This window comes from Electrona antarctica (genome assembly GCF_951216825.1).
Source record: "Electrona antarctica genome assembly, chromosome: 21".
Lineage (NCBI taxonomy): Eukaryota > Metazoa > Chordata > Actinopteri > Myctophiformes > Myctophidae > Electrona > Electrona antarctica.
The window spans coordinates 5932738-5958976 of record NC_136802.1 but is presented as its reverse complement, the minus strand read 5'-3'; the positions used below and the strand labels follow the sequence as shown (position 1 = coordinate 5958976).

At 43.7% G+C, this 26239-nt stretch overlaps 1 protein-coding gene and 1 long non-coding RNA gene across 2 annotated transcripts; both read left to right on the top strand.

Moving 5' to 3' along the window:
- Positions 1-924: 924 nt before the first annotated feature.
- LOC306913822 (uncharacterized protein) lies at positions 925-21145 on the top strand (the record flags this gene model as incomplete). The annotated part of the gene is made up of 16 exons (XM_079490633.1): positions 925-1055; positions 2300-2407; positions 2712-2776; positions 4147-4285; positions 4724-4768; positions 5284-7896; positions 8101-8146; positions 8322-8578; positions 9486-9553; positions 10977-11090; positions 11693-11938; positions 12388-13133; positions 13476-14087; positions 14694-15982; positions 19225-19326; positions 20918-21145. Coding segments are annotated over exons 2-16 (6654 nt in total), but the record flags the coding sequence as incomplete, so codon positions are not given.
- A 28-nt stretch (positions 21146-21173) lies between these two features.
- Positions 21174-23879, top strand: LOC306913936. The gene is made up of 2 exons (XR_013788616.1): positions 21174-21296; positions 22170-23879. It is a non-coding gene; the product is annotated as an uncharacterized lncRNA (long non-coding RNA).
- Positions 23880-26239: the final 2360 nt, after the last annotated feature.

The window sequence follows — 26239 nt, the reverse complement described above, 5'->3', positions numbered from 1 at the left end:
TTAACAGGCTTTGGGCCAATAAGCCCCTATAGGCCCTATAGGCTTGTTTCCATTGTGGTCCTCTGTATAATATCGGAATCGGTCAGAATCGGTATCGGCAGATATGACCCTGCAAATAATCGGAGATCGGTCATAATTTCATAATTGTGCACCCCTAGTTTTCAACCCTTTTTTCATATCGAGGTCCATCAGCATTTGAGCCAAAGACACAATTTTGATGAAATTAGGGCCCTATTTTCGCCGGTGCCTTATTTACACCTTTATGATCCCTAAACGTCTTTGACTTTTTAATCTTTCTTCTTTTTTTTTTTGCTATTTTGAAACACATTTTACAATACTTGAAATAGGCGACTTACATTGACACGTTGTGAGCTTGTAGATCGGCTACTTGTACTATTTTAAACATGTATATTCTTTGTGGTAAAAGTGGTAATTTAGGCACCCGAAAATAAGGCCCCCCTCTCAGACCCAAAACGTAGACTAGAAACACATGCACACGCACACACAGTCCAAGTCAAAGTCGTATGATTTGTCACCCACGTTACCGCAGTGAAATTTGTTTGACCCATCTCTTGGAGCTGTGAGCCGCAGCCAAGGAGCGGTGAGCTGCAGCCGTGCCGCGCTCGGGAATCATTTGATTAGTAGATTTGACCCCCCAATCCAACCCATTGATGCTGAGTGTCAAGCAAGGATGCATTGGGTCACATTTGTAATCTTTAATTGGTATGACCCGGCCGGGGATCGAACCAGTATCAGGGCGAACACTCTAACCTGTCTAACCTGTCTGACAGACAGACAGACAGACAGACAGTACTACAGTAGGTGGCGGTATGTCCACTTGTATTAGTATTAACCCAACATTTAAACCTAGAGAAGAAGAAGGTTCCTTCCTTGTCCTTTCCGCGCTCGTGACGTCAGACAGATAAACAACATGGCGACACTACAGGGCTGATCGAAAAGAACACAACGCACCGAGAACAGTTGATAATATCATATACAGTTTATATGCCATAACAGATATTATTCTATTCCGCACATTATAATTGTGTTTGTTGGTGAGTAACGTTTCTCTTCTAACAGGAATGAACGGTAGCAGACAGTGTGCGAAACGTTGCATTTATTTTATAAACACAACAGCAGGCGAGAGAGAGAGAGAGCGTTGAGTTGGTTTGTTTATTTGCAGCTAATGAATAAAAACAGCACGTGTAGAACCCACAACAAGGTCTAATTGTCTATGATGTGCGCGACACTAATATAAATGGATGATATCTATGCGAGAGAGTGAATAAAAACAATAAGCCCCTCCGAAGAAACGAAGAATCTGTTAATGTATTAATATCGCACACTCTGACAATAACATAACACAATAACAATCAATGAACATTGGACACACATCTGTACATATGTAATGCACAGATATGTAACATCAAGGGATAACCCCCCCCCACAATAGCTCAATTTCAGTCACACACTTAATTGTGTGTTGTTTGTGTTGTCTGTGCTATGTTTATTTTGTTTTGGTTTTGGGGGGGCGTAGATGAAATAATACTACAATACAATACCAGAATAATGCAATACTTAATACTTAACAATACTTAATATCTGCAGTGATTCTAAAACGTTACTTTGAAGGACCCCCAGACAGTTTGATATAGATTTTGGCCCAGGGACAGATGCTACCTGCAGATGGCCGCCTAATGCTTGCAGCTATAGCCTAATCCTTCTCAGTGGTAATTTAACTGTGAATCTAATGGTTCCACACTGTTGGATTTGAAGACCCGTAAATATTCCAAATATTCCAACTATCAATTTTGCTACCTGAAACCCCCTCAAGCAAGCACCCATGTGCATTAGAGTCTAGACTAATTCATATGCTTTTGGATATGCATAAATTACGTTTATGTTTGGATGGATGGGCTGTTCATTTGTCAATGTTTGGTGTTGCACAGTTGCATGTCTAGATTAAACCCAAATTGCGGCTAACTGATAGCATGATTGACTATTTTAGGGGCTATTTTCTTTGCTATTTCTTCCGTTTGAAAAATGTAATTATCATATTATGATATTATCTTCACAATATCGATACTAGGGGTGTGAGGTCAAAACGTGTGTGTGTGTGTGTGTGTGTGTGTGTGTGTGTGTGTGTGTGTGTGTGTGTGTGTGTGTGTGTGTGTGTGTGTGTGTGTGTGTGTGTGTGTGTGTGTGTGTGTGTGTGTGTGTGTGTGTGTGTGTGTGTGTGTGTGTGTGTGTGTGTGTGTGTGTGTGTGTGTGTGTGTGTGTGTGTGTTCTCTCAATACAGAAGGGTTGACTGTGTGACGGCAGAATGCCTGGAAAAGGCTCCGATCGATTCAAACCAGGACAGCTGGTCTTCGCCAAAATGAAAGGCTTTCCTCACTGGCCTGCCAGGGTGAGTTTATCATTCATATTAACCACAATAACCCTGGCGTCTCCGTCTTGGCATATTTCATTTGTTTATTTCACGCCGCCGTGAGCTTGACGATCTGCTATTTTCACTCACTGACGTACGGTACAACATAGAAGTACAGTACATAACACACATTGTTGAATACTCAAATTCTGATTGGGTGGTCAGTCAAGACTTCTTTCTTTCCACATGAATTGTTTACATTGATTCAAAGTGTGTGTGTGTGTGTGTGTGTGTGGTGTGCGCGCGTGCGTGTATGTGCGTGCACGTGCGTGCGTGTGTGTAGGTCTGTAAGATGGAGGAGGATAACAAGAAGAAAATCCTGGTGTATTTCTTTGGAACTCATCAGAAGTAAGTGCTGTACATCTAGTTGTTAGTGACATCACTTCCTGCTAGTTATCGTACCAGAATACAAGTACATGGTCTCCACTCTCTGTTCAGCGTCTGTTTTTGTCTTTAACCCATTTCGACCTGATACCAGATTCTAATGTCTTCTAAATCATGATAGTTTTCAGCAAAACTGTTTCTATGTCAGTTGTTCTCAAACTATTTCATGTCAAGGAGCCCCAGAATTATATGTAATTGGCCGCCGACCCCCATCTGAAAATATGTTGTTCCAGGGACCCCCCAGAAGCAAAGATTTTAGTTAAAAAATTTCCCTTTGAAAGAATATATTATATATTCAATGATTTGCGACACATTTTCAAGATTTTTGAAAAATAGCAGATCTACAAGCTCGTAGAGTTTGTAGATCTGCAATTTTTAAATAGCTAAAGCATAACATAATGCTTAAAACACCAAAAAGGGGTCCCGCCCAAAATGGTACCCTCTATTCTTAGTAAAGCAGACCGGAGTTGCAACTGTATCTGGATCACTTTTATTCCATCTACTACACCTAAACCCTTCGCCCCAAAAGCTCAGCATGCAACGCGCTGTGAGCTTGTAGATTGGCTATTTTTGGCTAATGTTCCCCCCAGAATATGGATGCTGAGTTTCAAGTGGTTATATGGCTGGCCGCCATCCATACCTGCCTGCCATGTTTTACCCTGTTGTATTTAAAAAAAAAAACTGAACTGGAAAACAGACTACAGAATCAGCCTAGGGTTTCATCCATAGACCTAAAGGTAGACGCCCTTTCCGGCTCTGGAGCGCATGTGCTCAAGGGAGGGCAAAGCTTTCCCGAGATTCCTTGCGAAATGAAATGAAATTAAATTAAATGAAATGAAATGATTACTATATTTACCCAGGGTATCTGGGCTAAGCTCAATAACTTGTTTCCAGCCAGGCCCTGCTCATAGAACACATTTCATCGTAGTGGTTCAATGCCTTGTTCAAGGGCACTTCAGCGGTGGTAATTTTAACGTGTCGGACCGCTGATTCGAACTGGCGACCTTCCCGTATCAAGACCGCTCCGCTATCCGTTCGGCCACCGCTGCCACACCGAAGCCCCGCGGAAGCATGAGCGTGCGTCACAGAGCGCATGTTCGGGTCTGTAAGTCCCGGAAAAGATGCGCTGTGATTGGCCAGTAATCACTTGAGTGGCAGCGTGACGTAACGTGCCTTCCACACTTCCGGTGTACTTCCTCCCCCAGTGTAAATTGTTCCGCCTCTCCTTCAACACACATCGATCCAACGAACTGCAGCGGCCAATGAGGCATCTATTTTTTTAATATCTATGGTTTCATCTTTAATAATGATTCTTTGTCTCCTCCCCTCCCCAGTGGTTTTGTTCCAGTAGAGAACGTTGTGCCTTATTCAGGCAACAAACAGCGCTATGGAAGCAGCGGGTCGAGGGTTCGAGGTTTCACAGAAGGGATGTGGGAAATCGAAAACAAACCTGGACTTGGCAGCAAACCCAGAGTAAGGACCAGCGCTCTCTCTCTGGCTCTCTCTCTCTCTCTCTCTCTCTCTCTCTCCATGTGTGTTCTATGCTTTTTTCAAAACGTCACAATAAGTAATCATGGTTGGCCATTTCTGTTCGACTGTTGTCTCCTGGTGGACATTAAGTGCTCTACTGAGCACACTTTCCAAGTGTATGCTTTTACAAAGGGTGAAAGAAAAGAAAAACGTACTCACATGTTATTAAAGTTTCTATTTTAGAACATTTTATCTTTAAGCAAACAAACAATGGTACACTTTACATACACATAATGTAAAGTGTACCATAACTAGACATAATAGACATAATTGCCAACACCAATGTCATCAAAAAAGTCAAATAATGTCCGATATCATCGCCCAGGTTGTATTTTAATTTCCTTTCTCCTTCATCTTGATAATGTCAATGTTTCTCTACAGGTTGTGCCTGTTGTGACCAAAAAGGACAGTGGACAAACCGTTGTGGTAGGAGACTTTATGAATAAAACATTATTTAAGCTATAATATTCTTTATAGATGTAGAGAACAACACCGATGTAGAGAATTGAACATTCTAAGGTTGATTTCGTATGGGTCCATGGGTCTTGGCATATAGACTGGAATAATTAAAGGTTATTTCTTGAGTTCACAAGCGATAATGCATTAAAGGAGTAGTTCACCCCAAAAAATGACCCCTGCCCTTGCCGCAGGGGTCTGTTTGTTTAAGGTAGATGTGAGTGTGAACCTCTAGTTTCTTACAAATCCAGCCACAGTACCTGTTTGGTGACTATGTTTGACATTGAGTTGTGTGATTTATACCATACTTGTATAAATAAGACGTCATTAGCTTGCCTTTCCCAGTCAGATACAGCCCATAACCGTCTGTCCCTTTGTTACACCCCTCCCTCACCCATGGCAAATGAAGGCTGGATATGTAAAAAAAATAAGATTGAACTTGTGTTTACTGTATGTCTCTGTCTGTTGTGTTGTTTCCCCGTCAGAGTCCAGCAAAGAAAGCCGAGACGAAAGCTACGACGATCAAACTCAAAACTTCACCTCAAACAAAAAATGCAGCTCAAATTAAAGCCACACAAGCTGGACAAGCTGCTAGTAAAGCTACGCCCACTGCTACTAAAGTCACACCGACTCCTATTAAAGCTACACCCACCAAATCTACACGTGCTACTAGTAAAGATACGCCTGCTACACCCGCTGCTGGTAAATCTACACGTGCTACACGTTCCACTAGTACAGCTACGCCTACTGCTGGTAAAGATACACCTGCTGCTAGCACGGTTACACCGACAACACGTGCTACTAGTAAGGATACACCTGCTACACCCGCTGCTAGTAAATCTGCACGTGCTACACGTTCTGCTAGCACAGCGACAACTGATACACCTACTGCTAGCAAAGACGCATCTAATGCTAGTAAAGATACACCTGCTATCCCTACTGCTAGCAAAGATACAGCCGCTATCCCTACTGCTAGCAAAGATACACCTGCTACCCCTACTGCTAGTAAAGATACACCTGCTGTCCCTACTGCTAGTAAAGATACACCTGCTGTCCCTACTGCTAGCAAAGATACACCTGCTGTCCCTACTGCTAGCAAAGATACAGCCGCTACACGGTCTGCTAGTAAAGTTACAACTGATACACCTACTGCTAGCAAAGACACTTCTAATGCTATTAAAGATTCACCTGCTGTCCCTACTGCTAGCAAAGACACTTCTAATGCTAGCAAAGATACACCTGCTATCCCTACTGCTAGCAAAGATACACCCGCTATCCCTACTGCTAGCAAAGATACACCTGCTAGCAAAGATACACCTGCTAGCAAAGATACACCTGCTAGCAAAGATACACCTGCTAGCAAAGATACAGGCGCTACACGGTCTGCTAGTAAAGTTACAACTGATACACCTACTGCTAGCAAAGACACTTCTAATGCTAGTAAAGATTCACCTGTTATCCCTACTGCTAGCAAAGATACACCTGTTATCCCTACTGCTAGCAAAGATACACCTGCTATCCCGACTGCTAGCAAAGATACACCTGCTACACCGACTGCTAGCAAAGATACACCTGCTACACCGACTGCTAGCAAAGATACACCTGCTACCCCTACTGATAGCAAAGATACACCTGCTACAACTACTGCTAAGGATACAGCTGCTACACCTAGTGCTAGCAAAGATACACCTGCTACACGTAGTGCTAGCAAATATACACCCACTATACCTACTGCTAGCAAAGATACACCCACTATACCTACTGCTAGCAAAGATACACCCACTATACCTATTGCTAGCAAAGCACCTGCTCCACCTACGGCTAGCAAAGCTCTACCCACTGCACCCATGACTAGCAAAGATACACCTGCTAGTAAAGATACACCCGCCACCCCTACTGCTAACAAAGATACTCCCGCCACCCCTACTGCTAACAAAGATACTCCCGCTACCCCTATTGCTAGCAAAGATACACCCGCCACCCCTACTGCTAACAAAGATACTCCCGCTACCCCTATTGCTAGCAAAGATACTCCTGCTACACCTACTGCTAGCAAGGCTCCCCCGGCTACTTCTACTGCTAGCAAAGCCCCAGTATCTACACCTACTGCTAGCCAAGCCCCACCTGCTACACCGACTGCTAGCAAAGCTACAACTGCTACACCGACTGCTAGCAAAGCTACAACTGCTGCACCGACTGCTAGCAAAGCTACAACTGCTACACCGACTGCTAGCAAAGCTACAACTGCTGCACCGACTGCTAGCAAAGCTACAACTGTTGCACCGACTGTTAGCAAAGCTACAACTGCTGCACCAACTGCTAGCAAAGCTACAACTGCTGCACCGACTGCTAGTAAAGATGCACCCTCTACAACTACTGCTAAAGATCCACCCTCTACAACTACTGCTAAAGATCCACCCTCTACAACTACTGCTAAAGCTGCACCTGCTACAACGACTGCTAGCAAAGCTGCACCTGCTACACCGACTGCTAGCAAAGCTACACCTGCTGCACCGACTGCTAGTAAAGATGCACCCTCTACATCTACTGCTAAAGCTGCACCTACAACACCTACTGCTAGCAAAGCTGCACCTACAACACCTGCTGCTGGTAAAGCTGCACCTGCTCTGATTAAATCTACACTTGCTTCACCCGCTAAAGTTAATTCAAACACAGCTGCTCCAAACCAGACAACCGCTACAACCACACCAGAGTCCAAACCTCCACCTACAAAGAAGACTTCCGCTCCTTCTTCTACTAGCATCGCTGCCACAGCTGCTAGTAGTACGCGATCTAGTAGAAGTACAGCTGCAACAGAGCAGCCTAAATCTGCCTCTGATGATGACGGCAAATGCACCATTTACCATTTTAAACAACCTACAAAGGTGACCGCAGCAGACATCTCTAGCAAAGCTTCACACTTCAAGAAGACTCCTACTATTGTATTGGTCTCTGTCGGGGACAAACACAGTCTCAGCCTAGCTTCAGCGGGGAAATCGTCTACCAGTAAAGAGACTCCTAGCAGCACCACCAGAAGCAGCAGAAGTTTGAGTGCGGCTGCAGATTCCAAGGGCACAGCTGACGCACAGAGCGCTGGGGTTGGTCTAAATGTCTTTCTGTTTCTATTAGCATCTCTTTTATCACTATCCTTATATCGTTCTATCTTATATCAATGTTCAATTATCTCTTATTTTATTTTATTGATTTAATATGATTCAGACCCATTTATATAACGTTGATATACTGTTAAATGTATTTGTTTTGGAGAGTGATTGATTGATTAATGTGTTTCTGACCAGCAGACGAAGAGAAAGACGCCTCCTAGTACTGCTGCTGCCAGCCTGCCAAGTACTGTCACGCACACACACACACACACACACACACACACACACACACACACCCGGATTGAATCAAAACTAAATTGAAATTGAAAACAAAAAGTCAAAAAGAAACGCAACATTTGACAAAATTCCGAAAATGAAAATTACGTTCCCAATCTTTACGTTTGACTCCCAACCAACAGCCACCAAGAAACAGAAGAGTGAACACGTGGACTCGGCTCCAGAGAGCGACAAGGAGAAAGAAAGGAGTGGAGACGAGAAGACAGAGAGAACGGACGGAGAGGAGAAGAAGCAAGGAGCAAAGAGGAAGAGAGGAGGGGAGGAAGAGGAGGAGGAAGAGGAGGAGGAGGAGGAGGAGGATGGAGAGAAGAGACCAAAGCGGGTAGGAGAAAGACAGGGAGGAGAGCAGAAGGATAGCACCTCTGCTGGGCCGGAAGAAGTGAGAGTTCGTCACTTTAAATCAGATTAATGTCGTCCTCCTCACAGAGCATGCTAGAGGATGACACTTATCATTCATTATGTATGAGAAGTTATTTGATATGAGCATGACGATGCATTACCGTAATTTCCGGACTATAAGCCGCTACCTTTTTCCCCATGCTTTGAACCCTGTGGCCTATACAACGGTACGGCTAATCTATGGATTTTTACAGCTAACGGCCACTAGGGGACCTTCTAAATCTATCTCTATGGCCACCTGTGGCTTATAGTCCAGTGCGGCTTGTATATGTACATTTGTTTTTTCCCTAAATTTAGCTGGTGCGGCTTATATTCAGGTGCGCTTTATAGTCCGGAAATTACGGTACAAACCATCTTATATATGAACATTTATTATTATATATAATTTATTATATATTATATCATGACACGTTTTATTATATTAAAGGTATATTCAGTGATTTCACACACAATTCAAATATCACTTGTTTTTTTTCTTTTGTTGTGATAATCCTCCCTACTATAGAGTGTGCTGACCAAATAAGGAGTTCCTCCCTGTCCCCAGTTAACCCCTGGGGGCCCAGCCTTCATCCAATCAGGATGGAGAGGGGCCTTCCGCCAATCATGATCGAGCGGGGGCGGGCCTTGGTGTGCGTGCTGTTGGCCTGTCGCATGTCCCCCCACACTGTAGTGCGTGCATGTGCACATCTTGTTACCGGGGCGGACCGGGGTTTTTTCCAAATCACTGAATGCTCCTTTAATGATTACACACATTGCACGTGATATAGAATTAGATGAAAGTATTTTGTTTATTGTCATTTATTGTGTGTGTGTGTGTGTGTGTGTGTGTGTGTGTGTGTGTGTGTGTGTGTGTGTGTGTGTGTGTGTGTGTGTGTGTGTGTGTGCAGCGCCAGCGAGACCTAGCTGCGAAGAGGGAGAGTGTGTTGCGCTCTCTGAGAGGTCTACTGAGTACACAGTAAGATACACACACACTTCCATAGATACACACACAACACACACACTTCCATAGATACACACACACACACACACACACTTCCATAGATACATACACACACACACACACACACACACACACACACACACACACACACACACACTTCCATAGATGCATACACACCCACACACACTTCCATAGATACATATACACACCTCCATAGATGCATACACACCCACACACACTTCCATAGATGCATACACACCCACACACACTTCCATAGATATATACACACCCACACACACTTCCATAGATACACACACAACAAAGTATATAGGTTTAAAGGAGAATTCCATACTAAAAGGCTTTCTTACCTTTCTTTGTAGTTGTTACGTCCCCCACCAAAGAGGTCCAGGTGTTATTTTGTGCAAAAGCTCCGTATTGGTTATTTCCCCTACCATAAGCCCTCAATGAATTGCATTGAATTGAATGGGGCTATGGGGTGTTGTGCTAATTCGCTTATTTCCATCGCTCAAAATTATTATTTTTTGTATATATCCTCTTCATAATGTAAATAATATCCCAAGCGGCACACTTTACTACTTATTTCGATGGAAATAAGCGAATTAGCACAACACCCCATAGCCCCATTCAATTCCCATTCAATGCAATTCATTGAGGGCTTATGGTAGGGGAAATAGTCAATAAGGAGTTTTTGCACAAAAAAACACCTGGACCTCTTTGGTGGGGACGTAACAACTACAAAGAAAGGTAAGAAAGGTAAAAAAGCCTTCTAGCATGGAATTCTCCTTTAAGTGGATTGACTGCCTTCCCCTTGCTAGGCTTTTTTCTAATTTGCTTATACCTTCTAAGTAGTCACAGAATATTCTTCACTACGATCTAGTGATGGGAGATTAATCGGCAAACACATCGGTATGGGCCGATTCTAGTTGTTTTTAGATTAATCTGCATCGGTTCGATCAATCAATCAGACAGACAGACAGATGAATTAATCGGTCCGATTAATCGGTCTGTCTTTACAGATAAACAAGCCCAAAGTAACAGCTTGAACAGATCTACAGGCTCACACTATTAAATATAAAGGTATTAAAGTTAAATCTGACTTGTCTAAGCCTGCAGTGCAGAGTAGACACACTGTTACATGTATTTTTCAGAATGGACAAACTAAATTATTATCATTTTTTAATACAGAATGAGATCATATCAACATCGGTAATATCGGTTATCGGCCATAACAGCAATTAATTATATCGGATATCGATATCGGCCAAAATGTCTCCCTACTACGATCGCCCCCCCGGACCGTTCATAATGAGAGTGCCATTTTCTGAATTGGAATCGGGGTGCATCAGTTCACACACACACACACACACACACACACACACACACACACACACACACAGTCATAACTGTACTCTTACAGGAAGAGTGGAGGAGGGGAGAGAAAGGCGGTGAAGAAAGCCGACCGCAGGAAGATGGGAAGTGTGAAGAGAGAGAGTGTCTTACGCTCTCTGAGAGGTCTGCTGAAGAACACAGAGTAAGACACACACACACACACATGTTCATGCTCACATGTGCACAGATACATGTGCATAGATACATGGATTTAGGCCTATGGAGGTATGTAGGGGTGTATGGAGGTATGTAGGGGTGTATGGAGGTATGTAGGGGTGTATGGAGGTAGGTAGGGGTGTATGGAGGTAGGTAGGGGTGTATGGAGGTAGGTAGGGGTGTATGGAGGTAGGTAGGGGTGTATGGAGGTAGGTAGGGGTGTATGGATGTTGATAGGAGAGTACACTGGGGAGGAATTAATTGGCACTCAACTTAAATTGGGGAGATAAAGCGGTAAACATAATTGGCAACTCTAAATTATTTCCATGCAACATGAATGGTCTCTGAAATGTCCAAAGCAATGGTTTAAGGCTACATTTTTTCTTCACAGTTGCCAACCTAGGTTTAGAATGATAATACATAAACAACTTCATTGCATTATCAGTCATGAGATTTTATTTTTGCTTTATTACGCACGCACGCACGCACGCACGCACGCACGCACGCACGCACGCACGCACGCACGCACGCACGCACACGTCACGCACACATTGATTGGTTGACCACACGGTCCTGTCTCGGTTCCAGGAAGAGGATGGAGGTGAAGAAAGCGGACGGGAGGAAGAAGGGAGCCCAGAAGACGACGGCGGACAGGAAGACGGACGGCAGGAGAGCGGCCGCGGCCGCGCTGACCGGCATCAGAGCGACACTCGCGCAGAGGTCAAAGGTCGCCAGAGAGACGGAGGACGGACGCAAGAGAAAGAGAGACGAGGCGACGGGAGAGAGGAGCAGCACGACGGCGACGAAGGACCAGTGGTGGACAAAGTACTCAAAGTACTCAAAATGATTACTTAACACGCATCCCGCCACAACCGTAGAAAGTGGTGTTGAATGAATCGTCTAGCCTGCCAGAACCGTAGCTACGTTATCCAGGGGTTTATATTATTTAATCCATGTTTTGATGGTTTTTCAACGGCCGACAGCAGGCGCTGTGATACTCGCGGTTTGGTTTTTCCACTACAGATCGAGAGAACAACAACCGGTCCCAGACACCACACACAGCATTTTGTCATTGTAACATGCAGATATTTGGCTCTTCAAAATAAGTGTTACGCGTGATAAAACCTTGGCAATGTGCGATGTTAATGCTGGCGGCTAGACGGTTAAGTAACATTCATTCATTTATTCAGATGAATGGAAACATTTATGGCGACAATTAACAAACTAATAATTATGATGATCTGAAATAAGTGTTAAAAGTGAATATGTCATTTTTGTGACAGACTTAAGGACAAGAAGCACAGAGAGCGCGAGGAGGAGGAGGTGAAGAAGAAGAAGAAGAAGAAGAGAACGACAGAGCACACGGAGAACGACAAGAAGACGCCAGAACTCAAGAGCAGCAAGGAGAAGAGGAGAGAGGGAGAGACAACGGAGGAGAGGAAAAGGACTGAGACGACCCCCAGGAAGAAGGGAACGGTCGAGAAGAGAAAAGAAGGAGAGAGAACGGAGAAGAGGAAAGAAGGAGAGAGGGCGGAGAGGAAGAAGTCTGAGGGGGCCCCTGGAAAGAAGGGATCAGAGGAGAAGAGAAAAGATGGAGTGAAAACGGAGGAGAGGAAGAAGACAGAGACGGCCCCTGTGAAGAAGGGAACGGTCGAGAAGAGAAAAGATGGAGAGAAAACAGAGAAGAGGAAAGAAGGAGAGAGTACAGAGGAGAGGAAAAAGACTGAGACTGCCCTCACAAAGAAGGGAAAAGATGGAGTGAAAACGGAGGAGAGGAAGAAGACAGAGACTGCCCCCACGAAGAAGGGAGTAGAGGAGAAGAGAAAAGAGGGAGAGAAAACGGAGGAGAGGAAGAAGACACAGACTGCCCCCACGAAGAAGGGAGTGGAGGAGAAGAGAAAGGAGGGAGAGAAAACGGAGGACAAGCTAAAGGCGGAGACGGCTGCCGGGAAGAAGGGAACGGAGGAGAAGAAGGAGGAGAAGAAAGAGGAGAAGAAAGAGGAGAAGAAGGAGGAGAGGAGGATCATAGGTGGGGCTGCAGCTATCGAGTGTCTTGTTAGCGATTATCCTATCAATTACTATTGTGATTAATCAAATAATCGTGTTATTGATGAATCGTGTATTAATGAATCGACGCATACGTCGCATAGTCTACTTTCTTTTTCTTTTTTATAATTGACTAAAAAAAAGCAGAAGTACAAGCTCGTAGCGTGGCACTCGGTGCCGCACTATGAGATTGTAGATCTGCTATTTTTCAATAGCTAAAGTATAACATCATGCTTAGAACACCAACAGGGGTTCCCGTTCAGAATGGGTTAAATAAAATGTTGATAGTTATGTTGATTATTAACTGTTGCACGACTCATTCTAGGCATGATCGTCAAAGCGTCTCCTGGTCAGGGAACCAAAGTGAAGAAGATGGGGGGAGGAACGGAGGAGAGAAAAGAGGAGAAGAAGGCAGGAGGAGGGCAGGAGGACAAGAAGATGGGGGGAGGACATGAGGAGAAGAAGGCAGGAGGAGGACAGGAGGACAAGAAGACGGGAGGAGGACATGAGGAGAAGAAGGCAGGAGGAGGACAGGAGGACAAGAAGATGGGGGGAGGACATGAGGAGAGAAAAGAGGAGAAGAAGGCAGGAGGAGGACAGGAGGACAAGAAGATGGGGGGAGGACCGGAGGACACGAAGATGGGGGGAGGACATGAGGAGAGAAAAGACGACAAGAAGACAGGAGGAGGACATGAGGAGAGAAAAGAGGAGAAGAAGGCAGGAGGAGGACAGGAGGAGAGAAAAGAGGAGAAGAAGGCAGGAGGAGGACAGGAGGACAAGAAGATGGGGGGAGGACAGGAGGAGAGAAAAGAGGAGAAGAAGGCAGGAGGAGGACAGGAGGAGAGAAAAGAGGAGAAGAAGACAGGAGAACAGAGGAAAGAACGAGAGGAGGAGGGGAAGAAAGAGCGAGAGAAACCCACAGTGGAAAAGACTGACAGTAAGTCTAAGAGATTATCCCTTCTCTTTAAAGTAATTTATCCAGTATCTTTATCTTTCTTATCTTCTCGGTTGACTATATGTGACAGTTTCTGACCGAGGCTAAATCATTGAATTTTCTTTATTTTTCGTTTTCGTCATGTGAAAGCAGGGAATCATAGCTTCAAATTGACATATTGGTTGTTCAGTTTGAACAACCAGTTTAGGAGATATGGCTTATAGAGTAATGTCTTGCAGAAAACAGTGAGTTGAGAAAACAGGCTTGAAAGGTTCACTTCTGTGGTCTCTAACATATAGGTTTAAGCATTTATTTCATATTTACATGTCGATTTCAGCTCTGACATTTATTGCAGAAATGCTCTAGTATGTGAAGAGTCTGCCTGTGCTATTAACTCATTTTGGATTAAAAATAATGACTGTCTCTGTATCAAAAAGAGTCATTCACACAGCGACCATTTTGCTTTCATGTCATATTTGTGGGTGGGGAAGAAATGCCACCCAGGGTGGCCTTGTTATTATAACGTCAAGGTGTGAATGTGGGTATGCAATGGACTAAACCTAAATGAACCGACATTAACTTCACTTACTGTGTCTTAACTCATCTCAGAGAAGACGACAGAAGAGAAGAAAGCAGAAGAGAAGAAAGCAGACAGGAGGAAGACGAGGGGGTCGGAGGAAGAGAGGAGGGAACAGGAAAGGAGTGAAAAAGGAGGTAAAATGCCAGAGGAGACGGAGGGAGAGAAGACCGGAGGAGAGACGGCGAAGAAAAACGAGAAAACCAGTGCTGTAGAGGCAGACGGTAATAAAACGGACAAACCTCCCAAAACGACCGCAGGAGAGAAGACGCATGACAAAAAGAGAGCAGCAGATGAGACGACTGCCCCGAAAGCGACGACACGGCCTCTCCGGACGTCAGCCACGGGAGAGAAGACAGACGAAAGAAAGAGTGCAGAGGACTCGAAGACGGCCCCGAAAACTACGAGACAGCTCCGGACACCAGGACCAGTAGAGAAGACACCGGGACCGGTAGAGAAGACACCGGGACCAGTAGAAAAGACACCAGGACCGGTAGAGAAGACACCGGGACCGGTAGAGAAGACACCGGGACCAGTAGAAAAGACACCAGGACCGGTAGAGAAGACACCAGGACCAGTAGAGAAGACACCGGGACCGGTAGAAAAGACACCAGGACCAGTAGAGAAGACACCGGGACCGGTAGAGAAGACACCGGGACCGGTAGAAAAGACACCAGGACCGGTAGAGAAGACACCAGGACCAGTAGAGAAGACACCGGGACCGGTAGAAAAGACACCAGGACCAGTAGAAAAGACACCGGGACCGGTAGAAAAGACACCAGGACCAGTAGAGAAGACACCGGGACCAGTAGAGAAGACACCGGGACCAGTAGAGAAGACAGATGAAAAAAAGAGCAGTGCAGAAGAGAAGAAACCAGAGAAGAGGAAAACCAGGGTGTCACAGTTGGAGAAGAGAGAACAGGAGAGAGAAGAGAGAGAGAAGACCCCAAAAACGACGAGACAGCTCCGGACGGTTGCGGGAGAGAAGACGGACGAAAGAAAAGCCGCGGACGACGATGCGACGACGGCTCCCAAAACAACACGACAACTCCGGACACCGGGAACGAGTTCTGGGGAAAAGACAGACGCTGAGCGGAAGACCGCAGAAGGCGCGGCAACGGCGACGGCCCCGAAATCGACGAGCCAGCCTCAGTCGCCAGGAAGGGGGGGTGGAAGTGTGGAGGAACGACAGAAGAACATGCAGCCGGTGGTGCAGCTGCAGAAGAAACAGGCTGAGGCCAGACCGGTGGTCAGTCTGACCGACTCCACCCTGCACAAGATACACGGAGACATCAGGATCGCTCTGAAGAACGACAAACCTGTGAGCTGAAGCACATACATGCACACTCTCTCTCTCTCTCTCTGTCTCTCTCTCTCTCTCACTCACTCACTCACTCACTCACTCACTCACACACTCACTCACACACACACACACACACACACATGTTCGCACGCACGCACGCCCATACATACACAAGCACACATTAGAAAGTAACTGGATAGCAGGTAAGCATCAATCCTAGAACCAGTGGTTCTCAAAGGCTTTTTGCCACAGCGGGCCCAGATAACTCTTAAGTGTACAAATGGAACCAAATGCACACACTTATGCACTTTTGTCCCGGACCCAACTAGTGAAAATAGCCGATGTACAAGCGCACAATGCGTCACCTCATGGCGGGTCGCGAGCTTGTAGATCTGCTATTTTCAATACTTAATTATATATAATTCATTGAATTTCTTAGATTTGTTCTTTTAAAATTCATAAAAATCCTTTATTTGTATGCAGAGGGAGGAGAGGTCACTGGAGCAACACGGACATTTAGAGCCTTTTATTAGGTGCTAGTATTCAAAACCACTAACGTTTCAACCTATGCGGTCTTCATCAGAGTCTTCATGACTCTAAGGGGTCTTCATCAGAGTCTTCATGACTAAGGTCTTCATCAGAGTCTTCATGACTCTAAGGGGTCTTCATCAGAGTCTTCATGACTCTAAGGGGTCTTCATCAGAGTCTTCATGACTCTAAGGGGTCTTCATCAGAGTCTTCATGACTCTAAGGGGTCTTCATCAGAGTCTTCATGACTCTAAGGGGTCTTCATCAGAGTCTTCATGACTCTAAGGGGTCTTCATCAGAGTCTTCATGACTCTAAGGGGTCTTCATCAGAGTCTTCATGACTCTAAGGGGTCTTCATCAGAGTCTTCATGACTCTAAGGGGTCTTCATCAGAGTCTTCATGACTCTAAGGGGTCTTCATCAGTGTCTTCATGACTCTAAGGGGTCTTCATCAGAGTCTTCATGACTCTAAGGGGTCTTCATCAGAGTCTTCATGACTCTAAGGGGTCTTCATCAGAGTCTTCATGACTAAGGTCTTCATCAGAGTCTTCATGACTCTAAGGGGTCTTCATCAGAGTCTTCATGACTCTAAGGGGTCTTCATCAGAGTCTTCATGACTCTAAGGGGTCTTCATCAGTGTCTTCATGACTCTAAGGGGTCTTCATCAGAGTCTTCATGACTCTAAGGGGTCTTCATCAGAGTCTTCATGACTCTAAGGGGTCTTCATCAGAGTCTTCATGACTAAGGTCTTCATCAGAGTCTTCATGACTCTAAGGGGTCTTCATCAGAGTCTTCATGACTCTAAGGGGTCTTCATCAGAGTCTTCATGACTCTAAGGGGTCTTCATCAGAGTCTTCATGACTCTAAGGGGTCTTCATCAGAGTCTTCATGACTAAGGTCTTCATCAGAGTCTTCATGACTCTAAGGGGTCTTCATCAGAGTCTTCATGACTAAGGTCTTCATCAGAGTCTTCATGACTCTAAGGGGTCTTCATCAGAGTCTTCATGACTCTAAGGGGTCTTCATCAGAGTCTTCATGACTCTAAGGGGTCTTCATCAGAGTCTTCATGACTAAGGTCTTCATCAGAGTCTTCATGACTCTAAGGGGTCTTCATCAGAGTCTTCATGACTCTAAGGGGTCTTCATCAGAGTCTTCATGACTCTAAGGGGTCTTCATCAGAGTCTTCATGACTCTAAGGGGTCTTCATCAGAGTCTTCATGACTAAGGTCTTCATCAGAGTCTTCATGACTCTAAGGGGTCTTCATCAGAGTCTTCATGACTCTAAGGGGTCTTCATCAGAGTCTTCATGACTAAGGTCTTCATCAGAGTCTTCATGACTAAGGTCTTCATCAGAGTCTTCATGACTAAGGTCTTCATCAGAGTCTTCATGACTAAGGTCTTCATCAGAGTCTTCATGACTACGGTCTTCATCAGAGTCTTCATGACTAAGGTCTTCATCAGAGTCTTCATGACTAAGGTCTTCATCAGAGTCTTCATGACTAAGGTCTTCATCAGAGTCTTCATGACTAAGGTCTTCATCAGAGTCTTCATGACTAAGGTCTTCATCAGAGTCTTCATGACTAAGGTCTTCATCAGAGTCTTCATGACTAAGGTCTTCATCAGAGTCTTCATGACTAAGGTCTTCATCAGAGTCTTCATGACTAAGGTCTTCATCAGAGTCTTCATGACTAAGGTCTTCATCAGAGTCTTCATGACTAAGGTCTTCATCAGAGTCTTCATGACTAAGGTCTTCATCAGAGTCTTCATGACTAAGGTCTTCGTCAGAGTCTGCATGACTCTAAGAGCTCCATTTTCGTCACCGCTAAACCCCTTATCCCTAAACTTCTTTGCCTTTTTTTTTTACTATTTTGAAAAACATTTTTGAATAGTTCAACCAGCCAATCTACATTGACACGTTGTGAGCTTGTAGACTGGCCATTTCAACTATTCAAAAATTATTTGCAAAATCCCAAAAGCCCTAAATATCCGTGCTGCTCCAGTGTCCTCTCCTCCTTCTGCAACGTATGTCCCTGTGAAGCACCGGATCAGCCGTTTCAGGCTTGAGGCGCGTTGGTAGACTCCCTTTGTTCCTTTATTTGTATTTTTTATTAAAAAAACAACAACCTTTGAAAAAAAAAAATATATATATATATATATATATATATATATATATAATTTATTTATTTTTTAATGTAGGAAAAGGAAATGGGATTCTAACTTGAGTTGTGACTCGTAAAAATTCCCACTGTTTGGGAAACAGTGGTCTATAAACAGTGCTGCTTTAATCTTTTTTTTCCCACAGTTTTGTTTATTCAAGATTTCAGGGTATACAGTAAATCAGATAACACAACGATACATGTGACACACCCATACCAAAAAGATAACATATTGTGGTAGCAGATAAGAAAAATAAATTGTATAGTCCTATACTAACAAGGAAGTGACACTGACAGTTACCAACCGCATAACCTGAATCAAGTTTTGAAACAAGACAAACATACGACAAGACAACACACAACGGGTGCAGTACTTAGTTTAGAGGACTTAGTTTAGAGGACTTCTATTTCATCAGAATTAGATGCCTAGCTAAGAACAGTGCTGCTTTAATCTGATAAACACATTAAATCTGTCATTCTTTTTCGTTTTACGTGTGTGACTGTGCGTGCGTGCGTGCGTGTGTGTGTGTGTGTGTGCGACTGTGCGTGCGTGCGTGCGTGCGTGCGTGTGTGTCAGGACGTCAGCGGGTGTCTGCTGGCCTTGGACCAGCTCAGCATGGTGTACGTGACAACGCAACACGTCCAGAGACACAGTGAGCTGATCGCTACGCTCAGAAAGGTAACGACACACACCGTACGTCCATTACAAACACACAGAGAACAGACACACAAAATAGTGAAAATAGCAAACACATTGTGTGTGTGTGTGTGTGTGTAGATTAGGGGTGGAAAATAAAATTGATTCTTGGATTAATCGCGATAAAGTAATATTGATTATTGATAGATTTAAAAAAAAATATATATATATATATATATATTTGATATTTTACAAAAAAGGACTTGTTTATCTTCCTGTGAGTTTTCTGCAATTGTTGATGTTGTCAAAGATGACCTTCCTAGTTGACAGTGACACATCTCTTCTCTTCCATTTGTTCTTATTAGCAATACAAGATGGTGGAAGTAAATAAACACTTTCGGGGCTTTGCAGTAATATATCCATCCTACCCAGGCTGCCAGGATTGTATTATTACCTCTGGAGTATACGCTGAAGTATTTACAGCTTTAATCCATGAACATCCCCTTGAAAATAGTCCCATGGGTCCCATAGTCCAACAGGTTGCGATGGCTCGCAGAGCCCAGTCTAAACCACCGTCCACATGCATTGAACTCATTTTCCCAGAAGCCCTTGCAGCCCAGAGCACTGCTCGATGTCCAATTTCGTCGTCATAACGCGACGGCCTCGTCACCAGGTCCGCGTCAAATCCACTCTTTCTTTTTAATTATTAAAAAAGGGCGAATTAAACACATAAAACAAATAGCAGGGTTTAGTGTAATATGCAGCACCGAATCTGCTTTAAATAGAGTGGAACACGTTCCACTGTTTTAATGTGTTTTCATTATGCATCATTAGAGATCACTTTGTTTATTAGTCACACAGTGAGGGGGAAATAAATAAATCTATGCATCGTGATGCATCGGTAATCAAATCGTAATCGGATTATAGCCCAATTAACCGGAATGAATCGAATCGTAGCCCTCTGAATCGGAATAGAATCGTCAGCTACGTAGCGATTTCCGCCTCTAGTGCAGATTGTCTATGTTCACTATATTTGTAAGACAACCGTGGTGGTCTTCAATTCGGTTCTTATATAAAAAAGTAACGTGTTTCTCAGTTATTCTATTAATTGGAAAAGTAGGAACTGTCGAGAATAAATAAAACTTGAATGAATGAATGAATTCTATTAATTGGAAAAGTAATCAAAAGAATAATGTCAAAGAAAATAATCAATAGTCCCAGCACACACACACACACACACACACACATTGATCATTTATTTATGTCCACATAAGAGATGCAATACAAAGACACGAATATTTACAAGGTGCTGTATAGAATGCAACCAGCAAATCCCAGACAAATACCCACACACCCCTCAGGGGTACAACTAACAGCGTCTTCGCCATAATTTGCGGCTAGTGGCTCCCGATAGTAGAAGAGATTGCACAGAATTTTGCAAGCCGTTTAGCTGCTTTTTTTTGGCATCCCAAGTTGTTGGAAGCCTCTTACAACCAAACTGTGTACATGTCCTAGGCTGGACATGTACATGAAGATAAACACACACACACACACACACACACACAGTGATAACAGAAAGACACGCGTTGACATACATGTGCGTGTTTGTGTGTGTGTGTGCGTGTGCGTTCAGATGCGTAGTTACCGTGCCAACCAGGCGGTGATGGACAAGGCGTCCATGCTGTATCACCGCTTCAAACACACCTACCTGCTGGAGGAGAAGGAGATCGTCAGCCCCGCCTTCCTGCGCTCCCTATTGGAGGAGAAGGAGCGGGAGGAGGAGCAAAGGGCGGAGAGGTGGCAGGAGAAGAAGAGGAGGAGAGAGGAGGAGGAGAAGGGGAGGAGAGAGGAGGAGGAGAAGGGGAGGAGAGAGGAGGAGGAGGAGGAGACGAAGGGGAGGAGAGAGGAGGAGGAGAAGGATAAGGGGAGGAGTGAAGGACAGAGTGAAAAGGAGAAAGAAGAAGAAGTGATGACAGAAGCAATGGTTGTTGGGGAAGGAGAGACGACAGCAGGTGAGTCTGGCTGAGTTACTTTATTCTTTATTATTCTGAGTAGCAGCTACTCTTCCTGGGGTCCACGACAAACATGACAATATACAATTACAACACACACACAGCGCACAAGGTCCAAAACGTTTGCAGCGTTGATTCCGATGCGGTTTATCAACATTATTCAAGTGAAATGCGCAACAGCAATATTGGGCTAATATAGCTACCAATATGTACGACACAGGGATTTACCGACGGAATAAAGGTTATCATCTGATCATCTATCGATACAGTCGACAGACAGACAGACAGACAGACAGACAGACATCAGTGCTGTGAGCAGTGAGCACAGCTGTCCTGTGTTCTCATTGGCTGTAATACAGGCCTTCTCGGGCGCAGTCGCAACCCAGTTCATACTGTATGATGTCCAGTCGGCGACGGAGTCAAAAAATATCAAACCTGGTAGATATTCAGAAACGCTCGGGAAGGCGTCGGCGAGCGCTTTTATCGGCGCTGGATCTTCTCGCAGCTCCTTTCACACACAGCGAGCAAAAACTTGGCGATCAAAGCCCGATCTTGCGTCAGATCGAGTTTTGTCGGCGAGCGCCAAAAATGCTCCCCGACAGCATAATCGGAGCAAATATCGTGCAGTTTGTACGAGCCATAAGGAACCTCTTAAGTGATCATAGTGGGTAACGTGTTCCATATTGTAATGGCCCTAATCATTACATTGATTGCCCCCCTCCTCCCAATCAAACACAAGTGTTTGGTCAAACCATGTGACTTCCATTGGAAAAGCATTGGGGCGGCCATGAAACACAGGCAGAGCACAGAACAGTTGTTCTTTATGTGTGTACGAAGCCTAAAGAAACTGTTGTTGGTTTTCCTCTGTTTCAGTGGAGTGTTCCTGATGTTGCAGTCTGGATTGGTGGGACAGACTGAAGAAGGTCACACCTCTGTGGAATCATACTGTGTGTGTGCACACACATACACACACACACACACACACACACACACACACACACACACACACACACAGTATATTCCACAAAATGTATAAATATACATTTAAATATATATATAAATGGTGCATTTATATAGCGCCTTTGTCCAAGGCGCTTTACATAGATTCACACACACATTCATACACCTCTACATAGATGTGCTTTACATTCACGCACGCACGCACGCACGCACGCACGCACGCACGCACGCACGCACGCACGCACGCACGCACTCATACACAGATGGTGGAGGAAACCATGCAAGGCACCAACCTGCACATCTGGAGCAATTAGGGGTTCGGAGTCTTGCTCAAGGACACTTCCACATTAACTCATTAACTCTGGGGGGAGCCCACAGGGATCGAACTGGGAACCACACAGTTCTCATTCCTGAGACACTGCCGCCCCCAAACGTATAGTTTTATTGGAGGGAGAACCACTTCACTCATTTTATTTTTAAATTAAACGTAGAAGAGAAGAATTCCCTCCACCACATCTTCAGTAGTTTAATTTGTGTTTGCATTTCGTTGCTGTCGGGCAGAAACCTTGTATCCCCGTATTTCATTTTCGTTTTTTTTATTTTTCTATCGATGCCCTACGTTGTTCTATCGATGCCCTACGTTGTCGTAGAGTGTCACACACAAGCAGAGGGAAGAAATATGATAGATCGTCTTTTCCCCACTTTTTTATTTTTTTTAATCATTTTAAAAGTTAAAGTAGTTTCTGTGAGTTTTATATATATGTAACCAATGAAAAGTTTGAATAAGTTCTAATATGTTGGATAACATTTGAGTGGTGCAACCACTCCAAGGAACAGCTTTGTCCCTATGTCCCAACCTATGTCCTAACCTATGTGACTATGTCCCGATGTTTAGAGTACCAATAGGGGGTGCTGTTGCACCACTCATTTCAGACTGGTCAAATTCTTTTCTCCATGTCCTAAAAAAGTAAGGCTTTTGGACACACACGGTTTTCAAACGACAGCAATGAATTGAAGATGGTGTGAGTTTTTATTTTTCTTCAATGTTTCTTCAAATCATGTCGGAGAGAGTTCCTTCCTTTTTAAGTTGGTCCTACATGTGCCGGCCGCCGGTACACATTTTAAGAAATAGCTACAAAAGACAACCGAGTGTTGAAGTTCTTTTCTTTTTTTTTCTTTTTCTGTTAGAAGGCACACCACAGATCAGCCAAATTATGTAAGTTCAATTTGATTGTACTGTAAATTTTGTGTTTAGGTTCCATGTTTTTGTTGATGAGTAACACACACACACACACACACACACACACACACACACACACACTAACTGCAAGCCTTAACTGTAAAGTGATAATATTTAACGTCGGCAGTATTATCTTCTCTCAAGTCAACACATCATATTGATCATTCTAATCACATATTCTTGTACATTTGAGATCTTTATACTCTGTCTATGTTTTATATACAGGTGTCGTGAAAGCTGTCGGTTCATGTCTTTTTAGAGACGGACAATAGGAAAGGTTTTTATTTACATTTGAACATGTTTTCGTCTGTACAGCTGTTTAAGTATACTAACTCTGAAGAAGTTGGTCTCGTGGATCAATAAAATGTGATTTGTTTAAAATATTGCGCTTTTTGTGAACAATTCTTACGTTTTCACGTGGCTGTCATTCCCTTCTGTGACCAATATCTCCTTTGAGTGGCAGAGTTAATATTTCATCTACTTTAAGCCTTGATCTACAAGCTCATAGCTATGAGCTTGTAGATCTATTTTAGAAAAATCGTCAAAATGTGGCGCAAATCATTGAATAAATATTCTTTCAGAGAGAATGTTTTTAACTCAAATCTTTGCTTCTGGGGGGGTCCCTGGAACAACATATTTTCAGATGGGGGTCAGTGGCCAATTTCATATATTTTTTTACATGGAAATGTTTGAGAACGACTGACATAATTATGAACGTTTTTCAGAAAACTGTCAGGATGTAGAAGACATTTGTAGAATCATTCTCGGGTCTAAATGGGTTAACTTGTGAGTATGAGTGGCTAACTTTTAGGAGGAACCAGGCTGGCTGCTGATTGGCTCCTGTGATGGGCGGAACTATGAAGCAGGTTGGAAGCAGCATTCCGATGTCTTCGGCCTCCAAACACCAGCGTTGTGTGTTTGGTTTGATTCAGGTGGGATGGAACGCCGTGCTATACCATACACTGCAGCAAGAAGGTAACTAAACATCAACCTTTAACTTTGTTTAAAGCAGGGGGTGGGCAACTGGCGGCCCGGGGGCCCCTACCATCACTTAATGCGGCCCGCATGTTAACCCATTTTGGCCTGACGTCGAAATTAAAAAAAATGTCTTCTAAATCATGACAGGTTTCTGAAAAACCTCATGTTTCTATATCAGTGGTGCTCAATATTTCATGTCAAGAACCCGTATTTGGCCGCCGACCCCCATCTGAAAATATGTTTTCAGAAGCAAAGATTTGAGTTAAAAACATTCGCTCTGAAAGAATATATATTCAAAGATTTGCGACACATTTTCGCGATTTTTCAAAAATAGCAGACCTACAAGCTCGTAGCGCGGCACTCGGTGCCGCGCTACGAGCTTGTAGATCTGCTATTTTTCAATAGCTAAATTATAACAATGCTAGAAACACCAAAAGGGTTCCCGCCCAAAATGGGTTAATATCAGAATACTGATATAGTATTGATTTCAGCTGTTCCAATTCCAAACCCGCTTTAATTACTAGTATTAAATGACTAGTACTTAATGATTAATATTAAAATGTTATTGTCTTTTTGTGTCCAATGTAGTTATGTTAACAGTTCATAAAGTTAACATAGCTATAACTAAATGCAATTGAAATTCAATGAAAAGGTTACTTTTCAGGATTCCAATTCAAAAATAGCAAAAATAAATATTTAGGTTTTCAATTAAAATATAGCAAAAATAGCTGATAATGCGACGCGTTTTAAGCTTGTAGATCGGCTATTTTTGCTACGACAGTAATATGCAACGTGGCCCCTCTGGAGTGAGTGTGGAAGTATATTGGCCCTCGCCATCGTCAAAGTTGCCCACCTCTGGCGGGAACCCCTTTTGGTGTTAGCATTATGTTATTAGCTTTAGCTATTGAAAAATAGCATATCTACACCGAGTGGCGCGCTACGAGCTTGTAGGTCTGCTATTTTTTTTTAAATCGAAGAACGACTGACATAGAAACATAGCTTTTTCAGAAAACTGTCAGTATTTAGAAGACTTTTTTTAGAATCTGATCTCAGGTCAAAATGGGTTAAAGTATCATTTTGGGGAACTGGTCTGTGAATTAATGACACTGTATGTTTATAACAAGAGTGAAGGAAACCGTTAATGGCTCATAGTGTCATTTTGCCAATGGCTTTCAAACCTTTTGAGGTCAAGGTCTAATATACTGTATAGTAGTCGATCTCTATACTCTGTAAAATCAAGGACGAATAACATGAGACAGAGATGGTGACTGCTTAATTAAGTTAATTTAGGACCTTCTAATCTAGCAGTTAATGTAGCCAATGTTTTGTAATGGCATCATGATGCTATTATGCCCATGGATATACAGAGTGAACTTAACATTTATAAATTAATATAATACCTTTTATATAATCACCAACATGAATTTGTTTGTTATTTACAGCTAGGTAGAGTAGTGGGGCGAGATGGAAAAGGGGCGACCGTACCTGTTACCACTGCTTGGCCTTACTACTTCAACTCGCCTTCTTATTACAGTTTGGGATGGCTTAGGGCTAAGTTAGGGTAGACGAGTACAGCAACTTGCAATGGGCCTGGTCTACAAGATACGCTACACCTCAAAGACACCCATGTACCTGTCAAAATACTTCCTAACTTCAACAATCAGTCCACAATCACACCACCAGAGGGAGTTCCACAAATCATGTTCAACCCAAACTCGGCAACTGTTTCTAGCCTCCCCCCCACCCCCTCTGCCACCCAGGTGGA